General features: G+C 44.8%; 1 protein-coding gene across 1 annotated transcript in view; it reads right to left on the bottom strand.

The window, feature by feature from the left end:
• The window catches only part of CACNA2D4 (calcium voltage-gated channel auxiliary subunit alpha2delta 4), a 108,519-nt gene that overhangs the window by 57,151 nt on the left and 34,245 nt on the right, over positions 1–17,123 (bottom strand). The window contains exons 17-22 of the mRNA XM_008704898.2: positions 14,945–15,031; positions 14,303–14,374; positions 5,237–5,298; positions 4,158–4,225; positions 2,313–2,358; positions 2,122–2,219 (exon numbers count right to left, since the gene is read on the bottom strand). Of these exons, the coding sequence (XP_008703120.2) occupies positions 2,122–2,219; positions 2,313–2,358; positions 4,158–4,225; positions 5,237–5,298; positions 14,303–14,374; positions 14,945–15,031 (433 nt within the window). The remainder of the gene's footprint in view (positions 1–2,121; positions 2,220–2,312; positions 2,359–4,157; positions 4,226–5,236; positions 5,299–14,302; positions 14,375–14,944; positions 15,032–17,123) is intronic.

The following is a 17,123-nucleotide window of genomic DNA, read 5'->3' as shown; positions in this document are numbered from 1 at the left end:
ATATGTGAGTTGGTCTAAGTGATTTCTAAGTCTCGTCCTAGTTCTGGGACTCTGTGAGATTAGAACCCCTAAGTGACATCAGACCTTGCCCTGAGCCCACGCCACCTTCTCTCTGCTGCCATCCCTCTGCAACTTGATCATCACCTTCCCAACACACTGGCCTTTTGCCAGGTCTGTGAATTCAAATTTGCCTCAGAGCCTCTGTGCATGCTGTTCCTTGGTCTGGATGCTTCCCCTCTACTCTTTGCATGGGTGGTTCTTTTCCTCTCTTTAAAAAAAAAGTATTTACTTTTATTGAGGTGAAATCTACGTAACAAAATCAACCAATTTAAAGTATACAGATCAGTGGCATTGAGTACATTCACAATGATGTGTCCAGGTCCACATTTTCTTCACCCCCAAAGCAAATCCTGTACCCATGAAGGCACTCAGGTGGATCTTTTTCATCCTCAGCATAAGTAACACCGTCTGACAGAATTAGGCACTATACAGGATCCCATACAGCGTCTTACTCATGGCACTTACCACAGTTTGAAATACCCTACATCTACACACACATGCTTGCTTCTTCATTGTGTGGTTTCTCCACTAGATTACAAGCTCTCTGAGAGTAAGGGCCTCGTCTGTTTGGACCATCTCTCTTTTTTTTTAAAGATTTTATTTATTTATTTAACAGAGACAGAGACAGCCAGAGAGAGAGGGAACACAAGCAGGGGGAGTGGGAGAAGAAGAAGCAGGCTCATAGCGGAGAAGCCTGATGTGGGGCTCGATCCCATAACGCCGGGATCACGCCCTGAGCTGAAGGCAGACGCTTAACAACTGCGCCACCCAGGTGCCCCTGTTTGGACAATCTCTATAGGTTCAGTGCCCACCCCAGGCCTGACACAGTGTAGGTACTCAGTACAGATTTACTGATGGAATGAATGAATGTGCAATGTGTGCCCTGTTGGGCCAGCATGGAGGCAAAGTCTTCCTTGGGGGTGACACTTAGGTGTCAGCACGACCCATTTCTCTTCCAAAGAGGAAGAAGAGGGACCCTGCTAAGCGTGTGGCCCTGTGATTTCACCAGTTGCTTCTGTGCTGGGAAATTTAAGGTTAGCCTGAGGACCAGGCACTGGCAAACACTCACAGACCACAGGCTACAAGACACCATCTGGCGGAATGCTCTCCTTTGCTGAGATGAGGACTTTGGAGTACAGAGCATCAGCTACCGGGTTGGGGGCCTGCTCCTAGGTGGTGGTAGGGACAGATCTATGGGCAGGCTGATGCCCTTACACTGTATGTCTCCTCGGAGCCCTAATGGTGCCCAGGTGAAAGAGGCTCAAAGTGATCCCAGTCCCTGATGGGGGATACACTCATGCTGCCACAATGCCAGGATCACAGACAACTTCTTGGTCCCATAGTGAAGCTGGTTCTGCCTTTTTCTTTGAAAATCTCTCTGTTCTCCCTAAGCCATCGGTAAGTTTGAGGGATAAGGCTACTTGGCAGTAAGTAAATTCCTCAGTGGATCAGCCATTTGCAACAACATGAATGGATGTGGAGAGTATAATGCAAAGTGAAATAACTGAGTCAGAGAAAGACAAACACCATATGATTTCACTCATATGTGGAATTTAAGAAACAAACAAACAAAGAAAAAAGAGACAGACAAAAACAGACTCTTAACTACAGAGAACAAACTGATGGTTACCAGAGTGGAGGCAGAGGGGAGGATGAGGGAAACAGGTAATGGGGATTAAGAGTGCACTTATCGTGATAAGCACCGAGTAATGAATAGAATTGCTGAATCACTATACTGTACACTTGAAACTAATAGAACACTGTATATTAATTATGCTTGAATAAGAAAGGTTATAATGATAATGTAATAAAATGTCAGTAATTCAGCACTTTAAAAAAAACACATCAAGACCTTACCCATCAAAGTTAGTGTATTTTTTTCTGATTTCACTTTAAATTTGTTTATGTTATTTTTGATAAGTGGCATATTAAAACTCACGTATAGTCAAATTTTGGAAAAAAGGAAAGGAAAGGAGAGAAGAGAAAAGAAAAGAAAAGAAAAGAAAAGAAAAGAAAAGAAAAGAAAAGAAAAAGCCCTCCATGGGCAGGCCCGGCACTTACACTGTAGGTCTGGGTCTTCCCCTGTCAGGAAGCGGACCATGGCCTCCAGCTGGCTGAGCTTCCGGTGGTCGGGGTCGATATCTGTGATGCAGTAGATCCTGCAGCCCAGGAGAGTCAATGTTACCTCAAGAAAATTCCACCTTTCTCCCTCCCATTCTCTACACCTCCCATACAGCGACTTTCCCACTTACCAGTCACTGGCCAGGGTCAGATCTGGGTGAAGCAAGTCGTGCAGGCCTGAAACCAAAGGTCACGCTCAGTATGACGCTCGATCACTGTTGTGAGGATATGCGCCTGAACCGTTTACCAACAGCCTCCAGGAAGCTTCTCCAAGGAAGGGCTATTTTATTCCTCCTTATTCTCAGCTCAGAGTAGGGACTCAACCAATAGGCTGGTGCTGGGTTTGTACAGATCATGCCTTTGTCCATGTTGCTCTTGCTTCCTCAAATGCTTGTTCTTCCCATTGTCTCCTGTCCAAGTCCCACCTATTAGAATCTCTCTGAAAGGAGCTAATACTTCAAAACCAGTGATTCTGGGTTCATTGTCCCCAACTGAGCTAACTGACCCACCCAAAGAAGAGCCCAGAGATGCGCCATATATGTTTTGTGTAATCTCTGTAGCCTCCGGCTGCTCCTGCACTAACCGTGTGCTCACTGCAGGGTTGTGGATTGAATGAAGGGAGGAACAAATGCCCTACTGAGCACCTACTCAGTCCTCAGGAAGGCACCATGGAGGCCCCGGGCAGTTTGGTCATTTTGGGGGCAGTGGGAGACAGAGAAGGAGAGCGGTCCAACATCACAGACGTTTGTCGTGAAAGGGTGAATGCAGGGGTCACATGGGAGTATATGTGGCTGGGCACAGGGGGTCTGCCAGTGATAGCTCCCAGAAAAGTGACATGACCAAAAAAAAAAAAATCCAGAATGCCACTGAAGGTCCTTCTGCAGTGAGCAATCTGACCTGGCATTTCTAAATAGGTTCCTCTGGCAGAGATTTACAGGAAGGGAGAGTCGAGGAGACCAGTTGGAGGCTGCTGTGATTGTTCAAGAGACAGGTGACAATGACAGGGTGGCAGCAGAGAGATGGACAGATGGGATGCACTCAAGAGACGATAAGGGAAGAATGGCCAGAATGTGGCCATTAGATGAACTGCGGCCCCACTGCCCCAAGACTTCCTGAGACATCCCTGAGCCCTGGATATTGGTTTTGTGCTCTCCAGGTGCTCAGGCAGCTGGAGGTCAAGAACAGGCTGGGTTAGGGAGGGTGGGGCCCTTCTCTCCCACCCTTCTCCCCGTTTCTCATGGCCCGTCTCAGTTCATGTCCCATAAGCTCCCTGCTATGGGTTGAGTTGTGTCCCCCAAAAAGATATGTTGAAGTATGGACCCCAGTCCTTGTGAATGTGACCCTATTTGGAAATAGGGACTTGGCAGATGTAGTCCAGTGAAGATGAAGCCGTCAGGGTGGGCCCCAACCCAGTATGCCTGGTGTCCTTCTACAAGGTTAGAGACCCGCAGAGGGAGAAACCCTGTGATGAGGACAGAGGCTGCAAGTCAAGGAGTGCCTGGGGCTGCCAGGACCTAGTGAGGCCAAGAAGGCTCCTGCCCCAGGGGCGTCGCAGGGGCACGGTATCCAGCAGTGCAAGAGAAAGCATTTCTGGTGTTGAAGCCTGCGGGTCTGCGGTGCCTTGTGGTGGCAGTCCTCGCCAGCTACCGCAGATTTGCTCCTTTGCTCTTCCCCGCCTCCTCCATCAGGCCTTCTGACAGGTCAAGTTCAGCTTTGTTCAGAGAAACACATCCCCCAGAGGCCCACCCCGCCAGGCCAGCAAAGCTTCCCACAATGGCACGTCCTTGGCTTTGAGGACTTTGACAACTGACTGGCAGCCCTGCAGACCACACAGACCCCTCCTCGCCAGGCAGCCCTGCTCTGAGAGTCTGCTCTCAAATCCGGGACCTGGGAGGCTCTGGCTCCGCCCCGGGGTTGGCCCTGCTCCGTGTCCCTGGAGAATCTACGTTTCCGTTTACGCTGCCCAGCAGACCCACCGTCTTCCACAGATGTGTTCCCCAGGAGGATGTATTCTCCGTGGCCCCGAGACAGCACCACTCCCAGGCTGTGGGGAGAACAAAGAACACGCATCTCAGCAACAGCAGGGGCCAAGCAGCGCCCGGCCGCCTCCTTCCCTACAGACTTGAAGTTTGTGAGCTTTCTGCACCAACAAGTGGCCTGCATGACAAGCCCCCTGTTTTTGCCCTTGGCCTTGCAGTTTGTCCCCTCTAGAAGTGTTCTATTTTTTTCATGGCCCTTCTTGCTGAGGACCCTGCACCTATAGAACGTCTAGGCCAGGAGCCCCCTCGGCTTCCATTTTAGTCAAGATTCATCCCAAACCTCTCAGGGACCTCCTGAACTGTGGAGAGGTTTCTATGTCTCAAGGAGTCCCAGAAATAGGAGAGCCCTTTCCTGCCCGGTGAACCCCATGATGCCTCTAAAAGACACGAGTGCCAGGGCCCCATCCCGGAAATTCTGAGCCCATTGGCTTGGATGGGGCCGGGGCATGGGCAATTCTGCAAAACTCCTCAGGTAGTCTAATGCGCGGTCCAGGCCGAGCAGCCACTTTATTGAGAAATGAGGTAATTCAGAGATAAAAGCTATTTGTTTCCTCATCTGTATAATGCCTGGAATTGAACACCATTGGAAAGAACCTAAGACATTTTCAAATTCGATCTTTCACCTTACCATTGCTTACAGTGCATTGCTTTAAGGTCTTTAAGTAGATTATGTCCTTTATCCTCACAAGCCACAAAGAAATAGCTACTATTTTTAGCCTCCTTTTACGAGCAAGAATCAAAGGCAAAGCGCGGGGGAGTAACTTGCCGGAGGTCACACAGCCTGCTAGAGGTGGGGTGGGACCCAGCCCAGGTGGTCTGGCTCCATGCCCTGCACACTAGGATTCATTGGCAAAGCAGGTCTAGACCTCAAGTTTCCTGAAGGCAAACCTGGGGTTTTTTTGATTACCACAAAAATTGCCAGTTAAATCTGAGTAAATTCATTCCCCAGACCCTGAGTTGTTGGTATTTGTGTTCCAGCCACCCTCCCCCTTCCACACAACACGTGTGCCCCTCACCTGAAAGGTGTGTCACTGATGTCCGTGAAGAAGTAATCGTTGGTCAGGAAAAGAACTCTTTTCTAAAAGAAAGAAAAGGGTGTTCGCTGGAGAGAGGAGTGCCTGACCAGGCCACCCACCTCCTCACCGAATGCCTGGAGTTTTCATTGCTTCTGAGCCTCTTCCCTCATCTCCGACCCCTCACCTCTGACCACCAGGGACTTGCCTCACCTTGTTGACACCATAGGCAGGACCACCGCCAGGCCCAGCAAGCTGCGGCCTTGGGGGGCTGCCTGATAAAGGGACCAACGTCTACACCAGCACTGTCCCAGAAAGTGGCCGCTAGCCACGTGCGGCTATCACTTGAAATGCACCACTGAGGAACTGAAGTTTTACATTTTAGTTAATTGAGTTAATATACATTGACATTTAGATAGCCAACGTGGCTAGGGGCTACTGTATTGGGCCACGCAGGACGGAGTGGATAGTGATGCTGGGGCTCACCCGGGACCGGAGAGGACACCGTCAGCTGGTGCTGAAAGCTTCTGGAGCTCATTCGTGTGCGTCCCACCTACAACATCCCCCTTTCTGGAATACAGCCGAGGGGGAGGGGACAACCGTCCCTCCACGAAACCCCTCCTAGGGCCACATCACCTTTTTACAACTTCTTTTTCCTTGCGAAGCTGCCTTGTTTTGGGCTTCAGTTGAATTTGTGTGCGTGAGGGCACCGGGGAGGGCCCAGTGGCTGAGGGCCGGGGCTGGGTACCAGGCAGGTGTGGATTTAGGGCCGCTCGGCCACTTACAGGCTGTGTGCTCTTGGGTGAGCTGTTCACTTCTCTGAGCATTAGCGTGCGCATTTGAAGTCAGGACCAACAACGACCCGTGCCTAAGGTTGCCGTGAGGCTGCGAGTGTGTTTTGCATGGATGGGGTGGGTCCGGGGAAGAGCAGGATTTGCTCTGGGTCTGTAGTTCTGTGCATTGTCCTGTCTGGTTATGCCGTTGGGAAAGCCACGGGTTGGGAAAGCCATGGTTGTAGTGGCCTCTGCAGCTGTTCTTATCCCCTTCATTTCTTTCTGGCTTCTCTTTCATTTTGGAAATGAGAGGAACATGTCAGAAGGGGACTCAGCGGGAGTGCGGTGGCAAAAAAAAGGTTTGTTTCTATAGGAAACCGGTTTTAGACCAAACCCGAATGAGCCGTTCTCCAGCGCTGGCCTCATCCCACGGGCTGCCCTCCTGCCTCCTCTGCCTCCGTCAGATCCTCTCTGCCGTCTGCCTCCCTCACAGCGGTCCTGGGGCAGTCGGCAGCCAGCTGGGCTGTGATGACCTTGGGAGCCTGCGTTCCAAGGTGGGGCTGGCTTGAGTGTCTGAACTGGAGATCATCTTTTTAGTTTTTCCTTTCTTTACTTATTAAAGAGAAAAGGCAAAATGCCCAGATCTTCAGTGTATTCTTCTGGTAGTTTTGATAAATGTATACAGCCGTATAGTTAGTTACCTCCCCAATCAAGATATGAGTGTTTGCCTCCTCTAAAATCTCTTTGCCTTGGTCCAGGCCATCCCCACCCCGCTTCCAAGGGTGAGCTCTGTGCTGAATTCCATCCCTTAGACTAGGTTTGCCTGTTCTCACGCCATGTGCTCCTTTGGGTGTGGCTTCTTCTGCACAACATAATGTCTCTAAGATCCATCTGTGTTGCTGCGTGTGTCGGCAGTGTGTTTCCTTCTGTTGCCGAGCAGAACTCTGACGGGTGGGACACTAGCTTGCCTTTATGCTCACCTAGTGGTCAGTCCCTTAAATTTCAGCAGAGAGTGTGGAATGGCATCTGTTTGCAGTCTGGGTTTGCGTTTCCTCGATGGCTGACAATGCATGTTTTCTTGTGTTTATTGGTCACGTGTATAATCTTCATTTGCGAAGAGTCTGCTCAAGTATTTTGCCCATTTTTTTGATTGGGTTGTTAGTCTTTTTGTTAACAATCTGTAGGAGCTCTTTATGTATTCTGCACACAGTCTGGGCCTTACGTTTTCATGTTCTTCATGGTTTGTCTTTAAATGAGCAGAACTTACTGCTTCTGATGAAGTCCAGTTTGTCAAATTTTATGTTTGGTGCTCTTCGTGTTTTGTCTAAGAAATCTTCAGATAACTTCAGGTTGTAAAGATTTCCCCCTGTTTTTTTGTAGAAGACTTACAGTTTTACCTTACCTTGAAGACTACAGTCCATCTCGAATTAATTTTCCTACGTGGAGTGCGACTTGGCTCACTGTTTATTTTCTTCATACGTTTATTCAGTATTCTAGCACCATTTGTTAAAAAGACTTTTCCTTTCTCCATTGATTTGACAAGCTGTCTTTGTTAAAAATCAATTGCTAATATGAGAGTTTATTTCCAGATTCTCTACCCCCTTGTCTATTCTTGCGTCAGTATCTCCTGCTTGGCTACCGTAGCTTTGCAGTCAGTTTTGAAATCGTGTAGTACGAATCATCCAAATTTGTTATTATTTTTCAAGGTTGTTTTGGGCATTTTAGGTCCTTTGCATTTTCATATAAATTTTAGAATCACCTTCTCCTGAAGTCTGTTCAAATTTTGATTGGGAACATGTTGGGTCTACAGATCAGTTTCCAGAGAATGAATGTCATGGCAATATGGATAACAACTTGTAAACATGGTTATATCTTTTTATTATTTTAATTTTTTTGATATTCTTTCTGCAGCGTTATGCAATTTTCAGTGTAGAAGTCATTTATGACCTTGCTGAATTTATTCCGAAGTATTTTATGTTGTTTGATGCTACTGAAATTGGAACTTAAAAATAATTTATTTCCAATTGTTTGCTGACAATTGGAAATAAATAAATAATATAATATAATATAATGTAATAATATAATATAATTGATTTTTATAGTATTGGACGATTGGAAATAAATGTGTGTGTGTGTGTATAATACAATTGATTTTTATGGTATTGACCTTGTGTTCTGTCAACTTGCCAAATTTACCTGTTCGTTCTAGTAGTTGTTTTGCAGATTCTTGGAATTTTCTATGTAAACAATCATCTTGTTTGTGAATCCAGACAGTTTTACCTCTTCCTTTCTAATTTTTTGCCTTTTATTTTGTTTCCTTGTCTTACGGCAAGGACAGATCCCGGCAGGGTCCAGTGCAATGTTGAACAGAGGTGGTGAAAGCAGACATCCTTCCCTTGTTCACACTTTTAGGGAGAAAGTGTTTAATATTCCATCATTTGAAGTTAGCCTTTTCATAAATGCCTTTTATCAGTTTCCTTCTGGTTCCAGTTAAATTTTGTCAAATGCTTTTTCAGCATCTATTGAGATGACCATATGGCGTTTCTCTCTTATTCTGTTAATGTAATGAATTGTGCTGGCTGACTTCTGAGTGTCAGGTTAGCCTTGGTTACAGTCTTGGGAAAACCCCACGTGCATTACTGTTCGCATGCATCTTACACTTGCGTATGTTATACACCCTACAATCACATTTTTTGCCTAAAATAGTTGTTTTTTTGAGCATTTAAAAAAATTAAGTCATATTAATGTGCACATTTACCATTTCTAGAAGTGTTTGTTTCCTCATATAGATCTGAGTTTCCATCTGTGTCATTTTTCTTCAGTGTAAAGAACTTCCTTAAGCATTTCTTATAGTGCAGGTCTGACAGTGATAAACTCTGTTCTATTTTTTATAACAAAATGTCTAAATACACATCTTTTTGGAAGGATATTTTCTCTATACATAGACTTCTGGGTTGACAGTTTTTTTTTCTTCTGGCATTAAAATTTTTTATTTTATTGTTTTTGATGAGAAGTCAGCCATCATTCTACTATTGTTTTCCTGTAGCTTCTTTTAAGATTTTCCTGTATTTTTGATTTTCAGCAGCTGTATGATTTTCAGCCTAGGTGTGGCTTCTTTTCTTTTTATCCTGCTTGGGGTTTGCTGAAACTTTTGTATCTGTTGGGTGATGTTTTTCACAAAACTCAGCACATTTGGGGCATTCTTTTTTCAAATACTTTCTGTTGCATTCCTTCTCTGTTCTTCTGGACGCCTTGGGACTTCCAAGGACATATGTCAGACCATAGATAACTGAGGGATAATTTTTTTTTCAAAAATTTTTTCAAAATTTTCTTTGTTCTTCAGAATGGATAATTTCTGTTTATCTGTCTTCAACTTCACTGTCCCTTTGTTCTTCAATCTGCTGATAAGCCCACCCGGTAAAAATTTCATTTCAGATATTGTACTTGTCAGTTTTAGCATTTCCACTTGGTTCTTGTGGTTTTATACTGTGTCAAATTAACTAAGCTGGACTTACACTTCCAGACTCACTTCCCTGTATGGTTCCAAGTTAGGGTTGGCCAAGAGAAGTCTTCATGAGGTTTGTGAGGCAGAAGTGAAGCGGCGGCCATTTTACATGCTAATGGTTAGTATAGCATACCAAGCACTTGCAGCTTGCTCTGAGCTGTTGGCCGACCTTCTTGGCACGGAGCAGCGGCCAGAATCAAAACTTCCCCAGCTGCCACTGGATCTCCTCCAGTTGCACTGAGATCTGGGCCTGGTGATTGTCTAGCTCCACGTGAAGGACACTCTCTCTTTCTTGCAGGTCGGCCATACCATTGTGATTGGAAGTAGTAGGAGACAGATGTGGGTTTTAGTTGTCCTCATGGTTCCTATTTTTTCTCATGGGTTTCTGTTTGTTCTCGTTTTCCCTTGGGTTTCGTTCAGCTTTCCTTCCAAACTGCTGGCCCTATTGACCTATGATGACCTCAAGCTCACCATCAGATGCAGAGACGCCAGTCTCACAGACTTCTCTCACAGAAATGACAGTCTTATAATGTTTAACCTCTAGAAAAAAACCCTGTATTTATATCACTTGTAGTGGACTTACTTCTTTGATCAAACCCCAACCATTTCTCTGCTGAAATTCTCCATCGATTCACTCATTCTGACCATCTTTTCTTCTAATTCCTTGTGCATATTTATCATACCTGCTTTTAGGTCCTTCTAATTCCAACATCTGGTCATCTCTGGGTCAGTCTCTAAGACTGCTTTTTCTTTTAACTATGTGTAACATTTTCCAGTTTTTTCAAGTGTCTGATAATTGTTATTGTACACTGGCTATTGTGAAGAGTAGGCTGTAGACACTCTGTCTTCCTCTTCACAGTGTTGATTTCTATTTGAATCAGCAGATGAATAATTGGCCGGTCACCTTGAGCATGTGGAGGCTTGGATTCACATTTTTGTTAGAGTGGGTCTGTTTCAGCATTGTCTAGAGTGAATCTCCTGGTCTTGGGACATAGTCTTTACTCCTGAAGTGTAGCTCTTCTGTGCTTTCAAAGAAAATCCTGAGGTGTTTACCCAGCCTCTTCACCTCGGTGTGTCTCAGACTCCAAACCACCTTCACTACCGTAGGAAGCAGTTGAAATCCTCGTTCTGATTTTCAGCTCTTCAACTGTTGCTTTCCACTGGGTACTTAGATTCTCCCCTGTGTATGTGTAGTTTAAGGTTGGTCAAGAATTTGAGAGGAGTTTGAATACATATGTCCGGGCAAGCCCACCTGTGGATCCCTCATTTCTAGGATATCTTCCTTCACGTTCAGACCCTCTGAGAGTCCAAATTCTGTTCTTTGATACTTCAAGATGGTAACTATAGCTTTCTGTTTGAATTACAGCTGTTTCATTCAAGCAAACTGGGGCATGGCCTTCAGAAAAACCCCCACATAAATGTGTATTTCACCCAGTGTAGTTCCCTTGATTCAAGGGTTGAAGTCCCTTCAACCATTGTTTCTGCCTGCTTTTGGTCACTTTCATATGCCCTTACATGTTTGTTTTTTATATTTTGTCCAAATTTATAACTGTTATGTGCTGGAGGATTAGTCTATTGCAAGCTACTCTCTCATAACTGTAATCATAACTTTGAGATAATCTTTTAAAGCTGAGGCAAAGGGAAGAGAGAAGGAGTGGGGGTTTCTTTGAATCTCCGTGAAACAGAAAGAGAGAACTGGAGAGGTTTGGAAGATGAGAGTAAAGAGGCGTCAGAACAGTCTTCCCCTTTAATAGATTGCCTCCCTTTGCTGGAAAAAAACGTGTGTGAGTGAGTGAGTGTGTGACAGAGAGAGAATGAGAGTGCCACAGGGCACTCTAATCCTGGCCCCCTGAATCCAGTGCATAGGGATTAGAAGGCACTGGAGGAACACGGGGCAAAGCTGCCCTCACTGCCTGTGCCAGTTGTGCACGTGTGTGTGTGTGTGTGTGTGTGTGTGTGTGTACACACACCATATGCCCATCAGCAGGGCTAACTTGGAAGAACCTGAAGGCTAGTGAAGAACGCTGTCTGTCTCTCTCCCTCCCCCACTGCTAATTATTTGTTCTAAACTATCAAACAACATGAAAATGATAAAAAGAGCCCTGGACAAGATGCTCCAGGATACTTTGAAGTCTGTTTTTTCTTTTAAATGTGCCCCAGGACATCTGACCAGGATACTACTGATGGCTTGGAAATTATGACACCATTTACTGGTCCACATTTTGGGAAAAACAGCCTGTATCGAAATGGCAAATAGGAGGCCTGTAGGCCAAAGCTGGACTGCTTACAAGTTTGAGATCCTAGATGTTGGACCATGTTGTGTTTTTAATATTTTTGGAATTAAATGCATAACATTTAAAAATATGGATTCTTAGCTGTCTCCTTTAGATGGTACATGTAACTAACTGTTCAGTTCTCAGCACCCCCAGTACCAAGGTTTGTCTGTTTCTCTTCCTCACGTTTCTGAACATGGCCTATCTGGCCCCATAGGTTTTTGACTTAGTGAGTCCTGTTCTAAACCTTGCTGGGTTGCCACTACCCTCTTGGGAATGCCAACATAGTTGCCTGTTTGGTATTTAGGGGTGATGGAAAAAGGTCTGAATTGATCCATGGGAAGTAAGGATTCATGTAAAATCCCCTAAAGAAAACAACAAAATAGGTCACCACCTTCCAGGATGAGAACAGGTATTCCCACAATGCTTTAAGAAATCTTCCGTTGGTTTAGACCTGAAGAGAGTTTCTATTGAGGCACAAGCTTGTGAGGTGAGACACACCACTGAGCTGAGAGGGCCGGGGTAGACTGGCAGGCAAGAACACGACAGGACTGTCTGCAACTCTTAAAAAGAGAAGACATGTAGGGCAGACAGAGCAGTCGGTAATGAACAAAATGTAGCAACATCGGGGAGAGTGGCATCATAATAGATCAGAGCAGCGAGAGGCTGGGTACCACTGCAGTGGCCTTGTAGCAAAATGTCCTACACACAGTGCTGGTGCAGCAGCTTCTGAGCATGGAAATAAGGAGATGAAAGATTAGAGAGTTGAGTTATGTTATAATGACGTAGAGGGAGAAAAGGAGACAATGAATTTTAAAGATGGAAACAGAATTCTAAAGAGACTCTCGGGAAATCTTTAAGCTGGAGATTGAGCAGAGAATTCAGGGACACTCCTACAGAAAAGCCTTATACATTAGTGATTAAGAGCATGTGGTCTAGAATCAGCCACATGTGGGCTTCATCTAGGTGACTGGGCAACTTTTTAGCTTCTCTGAATTTCCTCATCTATAAAATGGGGGTAGGATCATACATACTTCATATGGTTATGAATGTTGAGTGAATACTTACAAGGCGCTGAGTCCGGTTTCTAATAAATGTTAGCTACTGTTGTTATTATTATTGGTAGTAATAGTAGTAGTGGTACTACGAACACCTATGTGCTATGAAAGGTACATCTCCGTCATGGTCATGATCAGCATTACCCAAGTCCTTTATGTTAAAACACCCACATACCAGGAAGCTTTTGTTAAATTGCAGTTTAACCTGGGTGGTTTACGAGCAGCAATGAACACATTTCGAAGGGATGGGCAGAAATTTGAGGAGAGGTTCAGACTGTTTGGATCTGGTTAGGACTCTCCCTTGGTGGCTCTGAGAAGCATGAAAACAACATGAGAACACTGGGCACTGGGAGGAAAGGATGGAAGACACACGGTACTTACTTCATAAGTTGGTCTGAATTAGATATAGTATAGCTGTACTCTGATCTGTCTGGAAGTTGCTGTCTGCCACATGCATGTTAAATTTTTCATTATAGCTACCTTAAACACTTTGGCAGGGCTGAGCTAGGGAAGAGCTCTCTTGTGCGTGTCAGCAGGAGTCTGTTGGGATAAAGGTGGAGGTGCATGGAAGAAACCTCTACTTTTTTGGGATCAGGAGAAGGCGCTGCTAGAACTTGTGGCCTGACATCACTGATACTGCCCAGTTTGCCTAAAGGAGACCCTTCTCAGTCCAGAGTTTATAAAAAGCAGGCAGATGTCACACAAATCAGATACTGGTCCCAGTGAAATTCAGCCCATGTGTCTAAAGGGAATGCAATGAATTGCTTTTCCTTTCCGATGCTTTCTTGTTTGGCTTCCGTGGAGGTTGTTTGTGGAAGAACTTGGGTCTAATTGTTGCAGACAGATGCCTGTGTTCTTTCAGCTGAGGCAGATGGGCAACAAGAGGAGGAGGTGGGGGTGGTTGTGAGGGAGGAGGTGACATTTGTAAATATGTCAAGGGACAATGCAAATTCAGCATAAAGGCAGTGGAACCTTTTAAATGAAAAGATGAAATGATCTTTCATAAATGATGCATGGATCTGGGAAGGCAGCAATGGCATCGGTGATGGTATTGATTCTTGACCATCTGTAGTTAGAGTGGATTATTTTTAACCTCTTCCCCTAAAACTTGATTAATAAGAGTTGCTAACAATTTGCAAAATTAATTATCACTTTCTCTCTTTCCATTATCAACAACAAAAGGGCCAAATTGCAGGCAGCATTAGGAAGAAAGAAAAGTTGTAAATGCCTTGAGCTAACCTACTCCTTCTCTCAGTAGTCTCCAAAGAACTGATCATTTCTTGGTCAGATGTTTCTCTGGGGTTGATGCACGCTTTGATGTAATCTCTGCAACAAGCACTCAAGTCTTAAGCTCTAATTCAGCTAGGTTCAAATCCCTTATCACCACCCCAACCTCAATCAACTGGGATGTGCCTGCCCAGGGGGGACCAGACCTTAGTTCTGTCCTTTAAGCACCTTACCCCTTTGTCCAGTGGAACCTTCACATCCATAGAGAGAGAACCTGTTTCCCCATTGATCATGGCTGTTCTGAGCTTCAAGAGGAAAGATGATGGTATTAGTCCCCTAGCTCACACTGGAGGGTAGAAGGCATTGACCTTTATTGGCCAGATTGCAGGTGATCCCTAGGAGTACTTTCAGTTCTTCCCTTTTTCGTTTAAGTAGAATATGAGGAGGGAATATAGACCTGATTCTAGGTTCCATTTAACTTATAGTTTCAGACCTCCACCAAAATAATGCTCCCAAGTACACTGATGTATGAGAGAGCATAGTGCCATATTACTGAGACATAATTTCCTCTGGAATGAGCTACTGACCTCCCCCCGCCCCGACCCCCAGTCAGACTGAAACACCACTGGAACTCAACCTCTGTGACTTATAGACATGGCTCATTCCATTCCAGCACTCCCTGAGATTCATGAAGATACTATTACGTTGTTATCTTTGCTGGAAGAATTGCCCATTACAGAAATTGCTTCTGGTTTGGGCTTGGAAAGTCTCCACTGAGAGGAACAGAGTGGCCCCAGAGCTCACAGCCCCGCAGCTGGCCTGTGTGCTGGCTGCAGAGCTACACTCGCTTCTCTTCTCCTGTTCTCCCTACTCACGGTTTCAGCTCTGTCTTCCCACTCCACTTCGGAGAGATCCACGCTGTTGTAGTTGGGTTTGGGTTTCAGTTTCTTCCCCTCTCTGTACTGGAATGGGCAGGTTGGGAAGGAAGATGTGAGGTTAAACACAAGGCCCTGCTCAAGATTCATCTCTTCTCTGAAGCCTTACAGATATTTTCATAAAATCAAAGAACCTCAGTGATCCCTTAAGGTTACCTGGGCCAACCTTCCACCTGATGCAGCATTTCCCTTCCCAACATTTGTGACAGATAATCTCATGGCCTCTGAGCATTTCCCATGATGAGGACCTCCCTATTTTGAGTCCGCTTGTCCTAGTTTGGACAGCTCTAATCGTTAGAAAGCTCTTCCCCATACAGAGCTGAAATCTGGCCCCCTGTTACTTTTATCCATTGGTCTTATTGTTTCCCTGGAGCTACACAGAACGTTTTCCACCTGACAACTCTTGAGGTTTTCGAAGGTGCTTGGTTACTCCTGACCACACCTCTCCAAGCTAAATGTTCCCAGGTTGCAGACGCCTCAACTCCCTCTGAATATGCTCTACATTGTCAATGTCACTCCCAGAGCGGAGTGCCCAGGACGAACGTCAGTATTTCAGATGGGGTTCTGACCAGTGTGGTGTGCGTGTGATCTGCGTGGACCAAGGTATTACATCTTTTCAACATTATGTTTGAGCATTGGATATTTTGCAGAACTTTCCATGCATCTTAATATATTCGTCTTGTTAGTTTCAGCCATTATTTAGAAGAATACTTTCTGACTACGAATTTTCTCCCTTAATGTATTATCCACACCTTCCAGACTTTGTGTCATCTGGTTTCTGTGTTTTCATCTTGTTGACAGAATTCTTGCATGGGACAAAGCCCAGGACAGACAGATTCTGCAGCGCCTAATAAAGACCTCCCTCCAGCTCGATATGGAGCCATTAATCAAGTCTTTGAATGTTATTATTTTCTGGTCCTGCCTTCCCCTCCTCCCTCTCTCCCTCTCTGATACCAAGACAGATTATCGTCAAGTTATCTGCCACTAGGTTGGCAGCACTTCCCGGCTTTAGTTTAATAATAGATCAAAAAAGGAAAGGGATGGTTTATTATCAGGGTAAATTAAGAATTAATCAAGAGGGCCTACTTTTAGCAGCATGAGGCCCCCGAAGATGCTTGAGAGGTTGAAGTCTCCTATCACTGTGTATTGTGCTTCCGCCAGTTTTTTGTTTTTCAAGAAATTGTCACCCTTATTTCTTGCCTATCTGGGAGGTTTGCACTATGACTGCCATAGAAGTATCCTCCTTGCTTTCTTCTCACCCGTGCTTGGGTGATGTTCCCATTCCTGGCCTTCTGATGCCCGTCCTCACAACAAACAGCACTGCCCTCCCATCTTTTACATCAAATCTCTTTCTTTCGAGTAAGGTATAATATTCCTCATCATTGCTATTGTCTAAGTCCTGTGACACCTGAAAGATCATCTCTAGCTCCTCTTATTAAAACCATAATTCCACTTTGTATAATTACTCATACTTTGAGTGCTGACAGAAAGATTTCAGGCCAATAGTATGGCTCTTGACCCTCTTTCAGTTTGTTACTAGGAAGATCCCCTATTACTTTTCCTTTTTAAACTTAACTATTGTTCTCCTTAATACCTTTTTTATTCATAATAATATTTTTATTATATTATGTTATTCACCACACAGTACATCCCTGGTTTTTGATGTCAAGTTTGATGATTCATTAGTTGCGTATAACACCCGGTGCACCATGCAACACGTGCCCTCCTTACTACCCATCACCAGCCTGTCCCATTCCTCTCCCCACTCCCCTTAATACCTATCACAAATTGGTAGTGCCTTCCTTAGGAATCTCATTATGTTGGCTTTACACGGTAATGTTTGCTATGTAATAATGATCTACATGGTAATTTTCTCTAATTGTTTCATTTGTGTGAGTCTATCTGTATATACTTTATTTCCTTCATTAGACTATAACCTTCTGTTTATAGCACTCTCAGAGCATAATAAGGTCAGGCGCCCAGTAGGTCTACATTCATCTAGATTATAAAGATGGTGACAGATAATTTTCTGATCAGTGCCCTTTAATTCTACCAGTCAGCTCCATGATTAACTTATTATTATTATTATTTTTACTAGTGAGTCATTTTGTTGTCCCTG

Source organism: Ursus maritimus, unplaced genomic scaffold (assembly GCF_017311325.1).
Source record: "Ursus maritimus isolate PB19 unplaced genomic scaffold, ASM1731132v1 scaffold_26, whole genome shotgun sequence".
NCBI classification, from domain to species: domain Eukaryota; kingdom Metazoa; phylum Chordata; class Mammalia; order Carnivora; family Ursidae; genus Ursus; species Ursus maritimus.
This window is presented reverse-complemented; position numbering and strand designations above follow the sequence as displayed.